We start from the raw sequence: 14,977 nt of genomic DNA on the forward strand, positions 1-14,977 counted from the left end.
GCTCAAAACTTCTTGCCCACAAAATTGAACTATTGGTAGTTCAATTTTGTCCTTTCGTGGCGCCTAAATATATATGTGTGTATCTCATATTTCAGCGATAAGAACTAATCCCTCGAGCGCCACACAGAAGTATTATGCTATTCATAAACTTTGGGCTTTGGACTTCCGTCGTGCCAATGGCTTGTGTGGGCTTAAGTCTCAACCTTCTGTCAATACATACTTTGCCAAGTATCGCCTTATCCGTCATGCCATTTCAACCTCATCAATGGAGAGACAATTTTGGGGGTTGATTTAATCCGGGAATTCGAGTCACAGACCGTTGGGATTCCACAAGAAAAGTTCTCTTTGCAAGGGCGTCTCCTCTGGTTGAAATATCAGCCTGAAAGTTTAGCTAAATATATATTCTGAACTGCAGTCTCTCACCTTTCTTTCCTCCATTCTCCATCCACACGTACTTCTAACAGCTACCAAAAAATTTCATTATCCACCCTTATCTTCCCTACTGTATCCCAGCTTCCTCCAAAGCTGCTTTACCCACTCCATCCTTTCTTTACTAACTCCACATCAAGATCATCCTCCTAACATACCAACACAATGACTGCAAGCGGGCTTTCTCCCGCAGACATGAGGGAACTCTTCGAGCTACAGAACAAATTCGAAGCCGCAGTCCCCACAGTCTTACGATTAATCCCAGCACGCAGGGCCGTCGTCGGGCAATGGTGGAGCGACGTGGAAGCAATGCCAGAGCCAGAACAGCTCGAGTTCCTCAGAGACTTCGGGCGAAGATTCCAGGGGGCTGTAGACCTATTCCACATGCACAACTCCCCGGAGGAGGACCACACGGCTCAGGCAGAACTTCGACGGTCGCGCCCATCAGCCGTAGCCGCTGATATCTTGATGAACCTCAGCCGTGACGAGCGGGGCTACGGGTCGGATGATACGATCGACGAGGAGATCTGCGAGGTTAGCATTGCGCAAGAGAGGGGTCCATTGACGCCTGCCTTGACGCACGGCACCTCGGCCGAGTCGGACGCGGAGGCCAATGACGACGACGACGACGATGACGAGGCCGACAGAGGCGCAGCGGGGGCGCTCGTGCAAATAACAAGTGATAGCGATGGCGAAGGCAGCTATGCAGAGGCAGAGGCGCGGACTCGAAGGGTGAGGATACCAGCAACGCCTCGACGAGCCCACCGTCCCGCTATCAACGGCTGCGGGGTTACGAACAGGGTTTTGGAGATCTCGCCGCTAGCCAAGATCACTTGCGCCGAGGATCAAGAGACTGAGGCGCCATCAGAGTCTTCTTGTTCGAAAAGAAGGAAGACTGGCAAGTCATCCGGGAGACTTTGAGGTGGTGCGAGATGGACGTCGAGCTCCCTCCCTGGAGCCCGTCGCCGAAAGGATGTCGCTTACGTCAGAGACTAGAGGCCGAATAAAGTTAGAGGGAGGAGATGGAGCATGACGCTGAGGGTCTTCATGTACATCGGCTCTCATCGAACGGCGTCGTCGGAAGCAGCAGACATCAAGGGGATTATGGAGTCGGTTCCGTGTCGCGGGATACCTGCGCTATGCCACACACTAGCCTGTCTGCACCGTCGGCAGGTCGGGATAAGAAGGCGGCGGGAAAGCAGAAGTCGTGTAAGAAGCTGATCGGGAATGATGTGAATGAGAGGAAGAAGAAATGTTCAATGGATTCGAGGATGGATTCGAGGATGTTTAAGCGTGGAGCGATCCCTCCTGGATTTCGACGCAGCACTGTATCGGAGCATTGCGGTACATAAGGCGGCACTGATGTTTACTAATTTTGTACGTTAGTACCATTCCCTGTGATAAGACTTACGGATGCTCAATGAATTAGTGGATCGCGAAGCAGTAGCTATACTACTGCTCTTGTTGAGGGTAAAGAGGAAATGAATTTTTGTCAGTCTTTTGAGATTGAAATTGCAACAACACCCAGGAAAAAAGGAAAGAACAACAGATCAATGTTTTGGCCAAGCAAATCAATTATGCTATGTTTCCATTATGCTATGTTGGTTCCATCCAATCAACTTGGTCAGTCAGTGGTGATGAGCCATCTTTCGTGTAGCTGATTTTCAACCGTAATCGGAGTTTGGGCGGTAGAGCCTAGTTTTAGGTTAGCAATGCCACTCCATGTTGGATGGTGGGTGCAACTTACTCCACTTACAGCAGACACTCTCATCTGCTGGACTGCTTCCTCGCCTCCTTCTAGATCTGTCTTATTTATCGCGTTCAATTGCAACTTCTGGCTCTTTGGTACAGCAGCTTGCAACCCAACGCCAGAAAATCTGTCAAAGTTACTACTATTCGTAAATCGTGCTGTTACTTGAGCGAATCCTGAGCTGCGCTGAACCTGCATCGTGACATTGATATCATTCTTGCTGTAGGCCTGGTGAAGCTGCCCACCTGCCGGGGCTGTTGGCTGTGGGGATGTTGAGGATAAGTCACCAAACAAGTCCGCTGAGCCGGAAGATTGCTGGGGTGGAGGTGATGAAACGCCGTTGGTACCGTTTTGATGAGAGAAAAGATCCATAACATTTTGGTTACTTTGTGTCGATTGCGTGGGATTTGAAGGCAACGAAGGACCACCACCCAGAATATCAGCTAACAAGTCTGCGTTCTGTTGCTGACCATTAAGTGTAGCGCTGAGGTCAGCTGCAGGTGCATCGGAGCCACCCATGAGGTCGAGTAGCATGTCCTGCTCTGATACTTTGCTTGGCTTCTTCGTACCCCTGGCGGCAGCCTTCTTTTGCTTTGGCGTTGCTTCGCCGAGCACTCGTTGTTCTTCGCGGATTTCAGGTGGTGGCATTCGCTCCAGTACACCTTTTCGAATATCATCATACGCGAAGAGATTTCCATATTCCACAGCTCGCTGCTGGATCTCAATGCTCAGGTCGGATGTGCGATTAGAGAGAAGGCGCCGGATTCGATCTATTTGTGAGGGGTCTTTGAGACGTGTTGTGAGTTTCATGGCTGAAGTAGTGAGATATTCGGTGACTGAGTAGGTAGCATAGCTACTGTCGAGGATGGTAGTAAAAAGATCTACAATGTCACTTTCTCTGACTTCTTGAACCAGCTCCTCTTCTTCATACTGGCCTCCACGAAGAAGAGCATCGCCGTACTCTCCTATTACCCAGGAGCCAGCCAATGTCAAGCCCTCTTGGGTGATGTCGTCCTTTAGAGCAGCATAGAGCTTTTGAGCGGAGTATGTCTGGAGCTCGGGCGTGGTTGCAATGAGGCGGACAAAAGATGATAGAATCTGTTCCTTAACATAATTGCCCGCCAATTTCAACACCCTCAACATTGTGTCAACGTGCCAGCGTTTGTTGGGAGCAAAGCGATCCGCGGCCACACCTATTTGGCTTGTCATAATTGGCTTAAACTCATTGTCGGCTACCTCTAAGAAGGCTAGTAATTCCCGAATGAGAACACGAACATTGCTGTCATTGATGAGGGTGAAGCTAAGATCCAGTGCACGTCGTCGGATACTTATATCTGGGTCTCGCAGACACTCGAGTATTGTGTTCCTGTGTCTTTGTACCGCATTCGGCTCGACAGCAACCACTTTAATCAAAGTATTCAAAGCTACGTAGCGAATGTTGTTATCCTTGTTTGTCAAAAATTTGCCAAGAATGTTTACTCCAAGCACCCGAAGCCCAGAATCTGCCTCAATGTCCAATATTGTTAGCACTGATTCGTACAAGATCGAATTGCCGACATTCTTGGCAGCTTCCGTATTGGTAGCTACCTGTGCCAGGATGTCGTTAATTTGCTCACTAATGTGAGTGTCTCCTCGGCCGAGGACACGCAACAGTCTTAAGAGCCTGACTTGAAGGAAGGGGTCTGTGATACCATTCACGTCGTGTTCTGGTGCATAGCCTGAGCTTGCCAGACCTCTCAACGTCCTGACTAGACCTGGCACCATTGGTCTGAACACCTCAATGATGCCCTCTTCGCCCCCTTCTCCTTCATCTGCCTCACACATGCTCGTAGCGAAGGTCAAGCCGCATAGTAGGACACCATGGTTTCGGTCCGATAGGAGGAGCTTGCACTTTTCTGTGAAGTGTTCTCGGAAGTCGGGGACTTTCCGACATATTCGCATTGCACACAGGGCGGCCTTGCGCCGTATGTAGGGGTTCGCTGTGGACAATAAAGACTCGATTTGGGTAAAAAGGTCCCTCGACATCTCAACTGAGGCAATGTTGCCAAGAGTACATAGGGCAAGGCCGACGACATATTGATTCGAATGGTTGAGATCTCTGACAAAAAAAGATCAGTCAATGATCAGTTCCGCTTGGTATCTGAGCTCACTGTTGTAAGGAGTTTGTGACGAGCGTCAAAACCTCCTGATTCTCGTCCAGTAAGAGCATCGTGCCTAGATACCCCAATCTCTTGTCCGCAAATCGCGACGAGGCGAGGAGCTTGAGGCATTCTATCTGACCAAAGTGTGTTCGTTCGCCTAGGGTAAAGAGGTAAAGCAGTTTCGCTACATTGTTTCGCCTGCATCACTTTAGCGTTTTCCTGTACATATTTCTGCCCGATCAATGCGTACCGTGCATTGTGGTCATGACTTTCTTCTCTGAAACTCGCTCTTATAGCCGCACTCTCCTTTTGTACAACGGATCGCTCGTCGGCGATAGTCTTCGACGCCCTGACATTGCGAATGAATTGTTTAACTGGGGAAGGTCAGGGCCTGAAAAAGTTCGAGCTAGGAGACTCACGAGAGGTCATAGTGAGTGTGCTACATAGCGCATGAGGAAAGGCTATGGAACATGTAATCGTCGAAGATTCATGAGATTGACCTTGGGGAGATCGAAATCGTATCTGCGAGCAGATTTATGCCACGAGAGTAGCCTACAGTTCTTGACGACCCTCACAGGTAAAGCAGAGACTGAGATCATTGGCTGGAGCTGAAGAGCTATTTCTCCGGGAGCCCAAGTGAACATAGATTAGCGTTAGGGCTACTTTAGGGCCTACCACTTCCAGGTAGACTTTGGAAGCTCCCGGGGCATTTCCAAGAAGGAGAGCCCCTAGACAGTGCCATGAGAGGCGAGATTTCAGGAGTTAAGGGGTTGGTCCTGGAGTCTTTTTTGGCCCAGAGCTGACTCAATGTCTGCACTATATTTACATGATGGCAAGCTTGCATCATTGTATGGTAATATACGTACAGACAAAGAATGCAATTCTTCAAAGATCGGTCATCATGGAGGATCGAGATCTACCGTTAGTTCATCATGCCATGCGACTCGCCCATGAGGTTGACACCTTGACAGAAGTCTAGACTAGTCTAGATTTGTCACCCGCTGATCCGCGAATTGCATCATCTGCAAGTAAGACTGTACGGAGGTACGGAGCTCGGATGGACGCTTCCAACATGATTAACTCATCTAACCGACACTCTCTCAGCTATAAAGGCCAGTGATTCCTTCGCATATCTGCAATCCAACCACATCCAACCGCCCACCATTTCTTTCCTACGAAGACTCTTTGGCACTACCGCCAGCCCCGCCGCCATGTCTGCCGCAAAAACCAAAGCTCAAGGTATCATTGATGAAAATGCAGTTGGTAGGTTCTATTGCCCTCTCGTCTTGCCACACTTTTGCTAACATCGGGGTCTCCAGCTGTCTTCTCCAAATCATGGTGTCCCTACTGCAAAGCCTCGAAGACGCTCCTGAGTGAGTTGGGTGCCAAGTTCTACACAATTGAGCTGGATCAAGTCGGTAAGCATCACCAGCATAAGTCTCATCAAAGTCGGGGCAAGCTAACAAGATCTTCAGATGATGGATCCGATATTCAGAAAGCTCTTGCAGAAATCACCCAACAGACTTCTGTCCCCAACATCTTCATCGGCAAGAAACACATTGGTGGCAACTCTGATCTACAAGCCTCCAAGGGGCATTTGCCCGACTTGCTGAAAGATGCTGGTGCGCTATGAAGATTCACAACCATCTCTCGCGGACAAAGAGGAGGAGGATTCAAGATGTTTTAGTACGGAATAGACGATAGCAAAGCTGAAACAAAATGATAGACGGTTGGGCTCATGTATTAGTTTCTCTTCTGCTTTTGCGAAAACAAACACTACACACACTCTGTCCCGTCTGCCCGCCAAAGCTAAAGACAGGATACTCAATCCTCCCCACCACCTCCAGTGCTCCCCCCTCAAACCACCTTCTCAACTCCTGCTCCGTCCAATTGCAGCTCGTTACCAACAGGATACCCCCATCCTTCACAAGCTCCTCCACACACTCTCCATACCCCTCACACAACCTCCTCCCCCGTCCGTCCTTCTCCTCACTCAAACTGATCGCGTCAAACGTCCCCTTGTCAAGTACGACATCCCACCCGTCGCCACCACCCAAAACCCTCTTCTCTCCTCTCATGATATCAAAGACCTCAAACCGCACCGCCTCTTGCCTCTCTCCCTCCCCATTCCCTCTGCCCAATCCCTTAGTTCCCGCCAATCGCCTACACAACTCCACGCTCTGCGCCGAGTAATCCACCCCCAGCATCTCCCCCTCAAAGCCGCCCTCTTCACGAAGCAAGAACAACATCTCCCCATTGCCCGTTCCTAAATCCAGAAAACTCGTCGCATTCTTGTCGAGGCTCAGGGAAGTGGAGGAGAGGTATCTCAGAATCTTATTCGACGCATTGCAGTCTGCAAACCAGCCAGAGAGCGGGGAGTCCGGCCGTGGCGGCGTGCGGGAGAGATCGGCGATGTAAGTTTCGTCCCAGCTTTTGCAGGTGTAAGGATGTTGCGGGGGGCGAATGATGGGATGGACTGTTGGGGGAGGGAGGAGGAGAGGACGCACTATTGTTTTGTGCCGAGCTCGCTGGGTGAGAGGTGAGAGGGCGTTGTGGTGTCCATGACGTCGCTTGTTCCTTCTTGTAGTGATCTAAGATTTTAGGGGAGGCGAATAATGCAGTAACACTGCACAGGTTTGTGTCTACTACATATTGGAATCGCTAGGTGAATAAGTATAGTAGCAATCGTCTTTGTCGGCCGACTCGCAGATGATATTAGAAAATGCGTATCCTGTGGCATGGCAGCGTAGCTTCAAATCCGCATTCCGATGACTAAGCAGGCTTGGCACATTGATTTCCTTTTTGGACTGATTATTTGATCTTCACAACGTCCATCAATCTGCGTGCAATGGTGAGACCGGCCTGATGTGATGAAAGATCTAATCATAAAACTTGCAAAGCTGTCAACTCAATTGCCGGCGTGTCAACCGGCTTCTTCACGTGGTCATTGAGCTGGAGATTGTCATGTCTTGTTCTTCGGGCGGTGATGCCACAATCGTGACATCTGACATTTGCAGATCGATCAAGAATCAGCAGTAACCACAAACGCATGGTTCGGATCTTATGCTACGACTACAAGCTTTCCGGATGTCACTGGATGGACGTTCAGCAGGACTGCCTCGAATGCTTAGCAAGTGCCTCACGTGAGCATCAGGGTTTCTCCTGTACGTAGTAATATTTCTCAACCCACTTCTGCGTCTCACGGGCTTGTATATCAAGCTTTTAGGAAGATTCGGTGCAAATCCTGCGGGAAACGGATCTTGATCTGTACGGTCTTTCTCACTGGCGATGCCGGCCAGGCGCGGCTTCTAGAGTTGTCTTTCTTGCAGGCTGCTGTCGCTACTACTTCTCCTTGCTATACCCTTTAGAGCGTCACTTATACTTTTTGAATGTTTTACCACCTCGTGAGGTGTTGGATCGGAGTTTATCTGGGCTTCAACAAATGGTGGTCGTTTCTTTATGACCTGATTGAACTTTCGCATGCTCATCTCGTTTTCCTTCAGAACAACATGGGAAAGCTTCGAGATCCGCGCCAATGGACTGTCATTTGAGTGTGCGACAGTACATCGCATTCTGCGACTGTTTCTCACCCAGTGGCGCTGCATACCAACATGTTAAGGTCAAGCTTTGCGTGAGACTTGCTGTAAGTTATGAATGAACATATAAGGTAGGGGGAAAGCAATGAACTCCACAGCTATACCATATCATGAGTCCTTCATTTGCGCGACTAACGCTGCTCTTTTCGATCGTAAGCACAGCTCTTGCAGTGCCTCTTTCACCAAGAAACGATAAGTCAACGTGTCAAAGAACTAGAGTCGCAGTGCTCGGAGCTGGTGTATCAGGAATCACTGCTGCTGTACGTTAAAATTATGTGATAGCAGTCCTTGTTGGCTTGACAGATTTGTAGCAAGCACTCAGCAATAACTCTGTCACCGATTTCCTCATTCTTGAGTACAACAGTGAGATTGGCGGCCGATGCAGGCATGCGTCTTTTGGCAAAGATAAGAACGGCAATCCTTACACAGTAGAGCTTGGAGCCAACTGGGTTCGCCTGCCGTAGAGCTTCTGGAAATACAATTTCTGACTCAGCTTCAGATTCAAGGCACTCAATCACCAGGAAGACCAGCAAATCCGATCTGGACATTGGTCAGTATCTGCACACTTCGCAAAACCCGTTTAGACTCATCTATCATACAGTCACAAAAGTATCAAGTCAAGAACAATTTTTCTGATGACGCATCCATTGAGACCTTTGATACTAGCGGTCCTGTAGACTATACTTACAAGTTGAAGGAATACGAGACTGCTTATAGAAAGGTCGAGCAGGATGCTGGACACATTATCTCAGACAACTTGCACGACCGTAGCCTCAGGGCCGCACTCCGTGACGCAGGCTGGGATGCAACGGGCGATCCACAAGCCGAGGCGGTAGAGTATTATGAACTGGACACAGACTACGCCCAAATATCAAAGCTTAGCTCCGAGGAATTCGACGTCGCGAACGAGAATTCCTCCTTCCACGGCTTTTCAGAGGTCAACAACCTTGTCATCGACCCTCGAGGCTTCAACGCCTTCCTACATGGCCAAGCCTCCGAATTCCTCAAGCCGAACGACAGTCGCCTTCTCCTCAACAAAATTGTCACGAAGATCACCTACGACAACTCTGGTGTCATCATTCAAAATTCTGACGGCACCTGCATCGCGGCCGATTACGCTATCACCACCTTCTCCGTCGGCGTTCTCAAATCCAACCATGTAAAGTTCTCCCCCGCTCTCCCGGACTGGAAGAATACAGCAATCCAGACCTTCGAAATGGGCGTCTACACCAAGATATTCTTGCAGTTTCCTCTGGACAAAGTATTCTGGAACACCAGCACCCAATTCTTCCTGTACGCCTCCCCAAATACGGGTTACTACACTGAATGGGCATCCCTCGATCACGAAGACTTCTTTCCCGGCTCAGGAATTCTCTTCGTCACGGTCACCACCGACCTGTCCCTCATTGTCGACAAACAGGACGACAAAACAACAAAACAGCAGGTTCTCATCGTCCTGCGGCAGATGTTCGGCAAAGAGAACGTTCCGGAGCCCCTCGATTTCATGTATCCACGTTGGAGCTTGACGCCTTGGGCGTATGGCAGCTACTCGAATTGGCCGCCGGGTATGACGCTTGAAGGCCATCAGAATCTGCGCGCTAATGTTGGGAGAGTGTGGTTCGCCGGTGAGGCTACGAGCGCGGAGTTTTATGGTTATTTGCAAGGAGGGTATTTTTCGGGCCAGGATACTGGGGAGCGCGTCGCGGCGTGTGTGAACGGGGCTTATGCCAGATGTCAGGAGGAGATCCACTATGAGAAATTGAATGCAACCAGTGGCGGTAGTGATGAGTTTGGGCCGCAGAATGGGTGGTTTAATCGTTCATTCCAGACGACTGGCGATACAGCTGATTCATAGAAAGCCGTCGTCGATTTCCACAAAATAGCAAATGCTAGATTTGCAAGCTTGCAATGCTTCATCAGGAGACCGGTACATTCGTTCGGCGCTTTGGAAGCACCTCAAGCCCACATGTTCAGTGGCCTACAAGATTCCTGAGTCATATATGCCACAAAGAACCTCAAGGAGATGAAGAGTGGTCCGGGTTGCCACAGTCAATTTCTAGCCACGAAAGAACGAATTTGCATATTCCGTCCATTCGTTGCTCGTTGATTGCCAATACCAGCGGAATTCTTCACATTTTTGAAAGCAATTCACGACTCTCGATAATAGCTTAGCCTGACTTTTGTCTAACGAACTGGAGGCAAAGGACTAGCCGGCTGGAGCAAAAATCACGTCACTTGAGACTGCCTTTGGGATTCATATCGTATGTCTAGGAGAGGGCTGAAGGTGCCCAGAGAAATTGCTGCCTCAATTCATGCAACTTTTTGTAGTGTCTGACACAACACCAATGCTCAATTTCGAGGCTGCGAGCTGACAATCGACTTACTACGCAGGTCTGACTTGACAACATCCTTCCCACTCACAAAACACGTACACGTTGCGCTCCGGGTTCCACCACACTACTTCACCTCCCTAACAACCCCCTCATCAATATCCATCCCATACCCCAAAATCTCCACCCCCTCCAGCACCTTCTCCTTCCTCAAACTCTCCACATCCCTCCTAATCACATCCTCAAACTCCGCTGCACTGAAAGCCCCGAAACTGCCCTGCTCCCACTTCCCCAGTGCTGCCTCCCCGCCTCTAGCCACGATGTCCTTCTTGATCTCCTCCTCCGTCACGTGAGTCATGCCGCAGTCGGTATGATGGATTACGAGCACGGCTTTGACGTTCGCGAGGGAGCGCAGGACGAGAATGGAGCGGATGGCTTCGTCGTTGGCGCGGCCGCCGGCGTTGCGGACCACGCCGGCGCCGAGGTTGGGGCCTAGGAATGCTTCGGGAACGACGCGCGGGTCGAGGCATGTTACTTTTGTTTGGGTCAGTTTTGTTTGTGGTGAGGATGTGGGCCGGTGTATGGAGAAGTGAGTGAGAGGGGACATGGGTTGGAATCATAGGGCTGATTGGCATTGTTGGTGGAAAGGGGTAATGAAAAGTCCTGACATAGGACCAGCAACGTACAGACAAGGATTCCAGTCTCACTAGCTTTTGCCTTGGGGCGCATCTCTTTCATGTGGAACGGGTTGTGCCATTCTTTGGCGAACTCGCGGTTGTTGGCGAGGAGCTCTTCGATGCGTGCGTGGACTTTAGATTGAGACATTCTTGTTTTTGCTAATATCACAGACCGTAAGATTAATTTGCTAGAGTGTTTGATCTACTCTCGTCGCTACTTTTGCCGTTTGGCAATCTGACTTGTTGAGTAGTTGAAAGGGGTTGGACGAATATTCTTCAGCAGAAGCTATCTATCCCCTCATATATGTACAGATCGAGCTGGTTTGATGACCCAGGCACAATTCCGCGAGCCTCCGTGCTTGGTCATGGTTCTGCAGATTTGTCAGTCTAAAAAGTCCCATGGCTTTATCCACGTGCATGGTGGCTGGGCCGAGGCCTGATCACTATTCGAAAAAGTCTGCCTTTCTAGCGTGGAGAGTATATGAATGGATAGATAGAGGTTACCGGATTCCTCATCTCCTTAATACGAATGCGAGATGGGACCTAGAACGCCGAAGAGGACGGGGGAATAACCCCCGAAGACTGAAGCGTCTGCTTAGAAAAGGAAGATGTGAAAGATATGGGACAGCATGCTTTTCCTTCTCGAGATTCAAGCCTGATGATAGACTAATCCTTATTGCGAGACACATCTTTATTGTGGCGTCAAGAATCTGGAGTCAGCAATACGATGAACATTCCTAAGATAAGGTCTATTTCCAAGAAGCGAATGTAAGTAAAGACACAAAAAGATGTCACATCAAAACATTTCCTCCGCATTGCTAGAGTATCTCTCTACACAAGCCACCGTCCAAGATCTCAATCCGAAGAATATTCACTTGGTAAATGACTGCGAAGCTCAACCAGATGCAAATAGCCATAACCAAAATTCCAATCCCATGCTTAACACACCCAGGTCTAAATCTCCCCCTTCTCCTACTCCACCAAGCAATCAAGCGAACCAACTCAACCAACCCCTCCTCTGCACTACCGCAGTCGCCGACCCAGTACAAGCCTTCCCAGTGGGATGTCCATGACCCTTGCCGCCAGCAACAGGACACCACTCCGGCACCTCCGTCTCCCAGCCATCGGGTATCTTAAAAACTCTCTCATCCCTCAGCGTATCATTGGTCAACCACGCACCCATGGCATATTCCGGCAGACCCGCCTTCTTATACGCCCCATGCTCCACATTATTAGTATGCTGTCCCGTCGTCTTTTGCTGGCCCCACAAAGTATTCAGCGGCAAAGGCGGCTCCGCGAACCAATTCCCCGAGTGGTTGTACGATTGCTGAGGCAACCCATCCTGTATGCATTTCGAGAAGTACCAGAAGATTTTGTTGGGGTAGGCCTTGCCATTTTTCAAGGCGGCGCTTTCTTCCTCGGTTTTGGCCGTCGTGTCGTGCCATAGGAGCATGGCTTTACGGCGGTCGATCATGATGTCGGCGGGAGTGGCGCAGTAGTTGGGGTCTTTGGGGTCGGTCGAGCAGATGTCGGTGACTTTGACTTGGATGTCCGCGGCGCCTTTGATGGGAGTGCCGGTGTTATTCCAGAGGCTGAGACAGACGTCTTGCATGCAGTATCGGGAGAGACCGAGGTTTTCGGGGGCATATTTGAGCCAATAAGGATGAATGGCTACGTGCGATACCCAGTAGGCTGCAATTGGGAGATTAGCGGGTCGTCGCACTTCTGATGGTGATGGGTCGCGGATGTGGAGAAATCGTTCCTGAGGTTGAGGAGGGCGATAATGGAGTCGGAGGATTGTGCTGGGTCATGGATTGCTTACCGTTATCCGGTATGCCACATGCAGAATTGCTCGAGTAATCAGTTTTATTTGGATCCCATGGATCGGTATCGGCAGGCTCAGGATCTGCGAACTGCCCATTCTTGAAAAAATTGACGTTGCCGAAATTCAGAAGTGCAAACGGAATGTCGATAGACCGAGCTCCATATATCTCGGGTGGTACTGGCGAGGCTATGCCTTTCGCCAAGTTCTGCCTCTCGATATCAATGAAATATTGATTACTAGAAGATGTAGAGATGTCTCCTTCAGTATATTTATTGTCGGGTGTTGTAGCATGGTCGGGAACGTTCTGGAAAGCAGCGTCCCTACGAGACAGTGTAGCTGAGAAAGCTGGCGAGGAAAGCAGCGCTAGGAGAGATAAATGCGAGAGCATGATGGATAGGATATAGGTTGGAAACACCAAATGATTTTCTGCAAGGACACACCAATCTGAAGGGCGATAAGCCTGATTTTTAATCAAAAGGTAATGAAATGTTGCTCAGGTTGGGAGTTGCATGAAGAAGCAGAAGAAGGCAATTTGGTGAACCTTTATACTCGCACCTCATCTACATGGCGTTCGAACGGCGGTCCTTTGATCTGCAGACGCTTTGACATGTCTGAATGAATTGTGTAACAGCTTGAGAAACTCGCTAGGAAAGTCGCATTTTACTAATAATAAGACGGAGGCCATCAACAGCAGGATCACGGGTCGGTAGAAGGCCGTCCGATGGGATTCTGCACACCGAGGGGTAGATTTCCTCTCGCTATTGCTGGATATCGAGACTGAATTTCCATCAAGGCTCGAAATCCGATTGCAAGTAGAAACACGGCCAATATTGCCGAAATTCAATTGTGTTCTGAACAGCCTTATTCGGAAACAACGGGTCGCGTCTGGTGTGTGGAAGCTATGATTTTATTTATTTTCTTGTTGCCAAGACCATTCTTTTCGAATATAAGAAAATCAATTGGTAAAAATAGGGATTCTCGATGGAACATTTTAGCCCTGAACGAATCAAGTGTACATTCTGAAGACAACATTGCCTCAATGGCATTCAGAAACGATTGAACAATGCGCAGAACTCAACTCCGACGGCAACTCAGAGAATGACGGCCCCAGACTGCGCCCAAATTCAATGAGATTGCCACTTGGAATGCTTGAATTGCTATGTTGTTTGGTCAGGATAACGTTGGTGGTAAGTCAGATGGGACTGCGACGGTAGCTCATGAGACACGAGGATCAACGTTATGAGCGTAACGGTATCATCTTGGCGAGGAAGAAGTTTAAATGTCGGACAATTGCTCCTGTGCCTTGCATACAAAAAGCCGAGTCCCGTGGAGAGTACCTCAATGCAAGTCATTGTTGCATTGCAGCCGACAAGGCTCACAACGGTCATTACAAGCGCTCGGTAGGTTTGTGATATATATAGGCACGGAAATATATGCGAGATTGCCGCTGAAGATCCATATTGATCAATTATTGCAAGGAGAAACGCCCGATGTGGCCGAGGATATCATTCGAGAACCTTTCAACCACATTAACAATCCGTGCTATTGCTGACATACTGTCCATGGCGAAGGAATCGACGAAGAAGCTCGGCGGAGAAGGAGATGCTACTGTAGCAAAGCAAAGAGTTCGCGCAGCCAAGTGGACAAAAATATACTGTAAGAAGGCTCCTGGCCTCTTCAGCTAGACAATGCTCGCCGATGACCGTGCTGTACCTGGGGTAGACGTTGTATTTCGAGCCGTGCGTCAGACCGTGAAGCCGCCCTCTGGGTGATCCGGCTTCCGGAAATACATTTAACCGGGGCCCCTTTTCCTTGCGGAGGGGAACTACTTTCGGAGATCAGAGACAAAGTGATATTTATTCTAAGCAGCGATTAGCCAGCGTCTACGGGGAACAGCGTTCTCGAGGCTGCGGCAATTTCCTTCGATTGAAGCAGCTTTGTTTCAAAGCTCGAACACATTATTGATCATTCGAAGATTGAAATTTCTTCAAAAGCCATTTATTAGCGTGGCCATGTCCAGATAGACTGACCCAAGGCATTCATTTGGCGAATCAGAGCCGAATAGATTCAACGGTTAGCATGAGCCCATCGTACGAGCGATTTATGATTGGTTGATGTACACCTAATGACTTTGAATGACCTTTACGAGCCGCCTCTGTTATTAACTTCTGTACTGCTAATATCAATGAGATTATAGTTCAGCTGGTTGCATGCTGCCTGGGACTATAT

General features: G+C 49.3%; 6 protein-coding genes across 6 annotated transcripts; 3 read left to right on the forward strand and 3 right to left on the reverse strand.

Annotated features, from left to right (window-relative positions):
• Window positions 1-594: 594 nt before the first annotated feature.
• KY384_000915 (uncharacterized protein) lies at window positions 595-1,350 on the forward strand (the record flags this gene model as incomplete). The annotated part of the gene is made up of 1 exon (XM_044809448.1): window positions 595-1,350. The coding sequence occupies one exon, from the start codon at window positions 595-597 to the stop codon at window positions 1,348-1,350; it is 756 nt and encodes a 251-aa protein (XP_044673355.1).
• A 675-nt stretch (window positions 1,351-2,025) lies between these two features.
• KY384_000916 (uncharacterized protein) lies at window positions 2,026-4,749 on the reverse strand (the record flags this gene model as incomplete). Its single annotated transcript, XM_044809449.1, has 5 exons — window positions 2,026-2,124; window positions 2,177-4,277; window positions 4,330-4,518; window positions 4,571-4,694; window positions 4,740-4,749. The coding sequence occupies 5 exons, from the start codon at window positions 4,747-4,749 to the stop codon at window positions 2,026-2,028; spliced, it is 2,523 nt and encodes an 840-aa protein (XP_044673356.1).
• Window positions 4,750-5,531: 782 nt separating this feature from the next.
• Window positions 5,532-5,953, forward strand: KY384_000917 (uncharacterized protein; the record flags this gene model as incomplete). Its single annotated transcript, XM_044809450.1, has 2 exons — window positions 5,532-5,583; window positions 5,640-5,953. The coding sequence occupies 2 exons, from the start codon at window positions 5,532-5,534 to the stop codon at window positions 5,951-5,953; spliced, it is 366 nt and encodes a 121-aa protein (XP_044673357.1).
• A 1,902-nt stretch (window positions 5,954-7,855) lies between these two features.
• Window positions 7,856-9,771, forward strand: KY384_000918 (uncharacterized protein; the record flags this gene model as incomplete). Its single annotated transcript, XM_044809451.1, has 3 exons — window positions 7,856-7,963; window positions 8,228-8,365; window positions 8,416-9,771. 3 exons carry the CDS (start codon window positions 7,856-7,858, stop codon window positions 9,769-9,771), a joined length of 1,602 nt encoding a protein of 533 aa, XP_044673358.1.
• A 602-nt stretch (window positions 9,772-10,373) lies between these two features.
• On the reverse strand, window positions 10,374-11,071 carry KY384_000919 (uncharacterized protein; the record flags this gene model as incomplete). Its single annotated transcript, XM_044809452.1, has 2 exons — window positions 10,374-10,780; window positions 10,933-11,071. The coding sequence occupies 2 exons, from the start codon at window positions 11,069-11,071 to the stop codon at window positions 10,374-10,376; spliced, it is 546 nt and encodes a 181-aa protein (XP_044673359.1).
• Window positions 11,072-11,911: 840 nt separating this feature from the next.
• On the reverse strand, window positions 11,912-13,136 carry KY384_000920 (uncharacterized protein; the record flags this gene model as incomplete). The annotated part of the gene is made up of 2 exons (XM_044809453.1): window positions 11,912-12,615; window positions 12,647-13,136. 2 exons carry the CDS (start codon window positions 13,134-13,136, stop codon window positions 11,912-11,914), a joined length of 1,194 nt encoding a protein of 397 aa, XP_044673360.1.
• Window positions 13,137-14,977: the final 1,841 nt, after the last annotated feature.

Source organism: Bacidia gigantensis, assembly GCF_019456465.1.
Source record: "Bacidia gigantensis strain McMullin 20006 chromosome Unknown contig_125, whole genome shotgun sequence".
NCBI classification, from domain to species: Eukaryota; Fungi; Ascomycota; class Lecanoromycetes; order Lecanorales; family Ramalinaceae; genus Bacidia; species Bacidia gigantensis.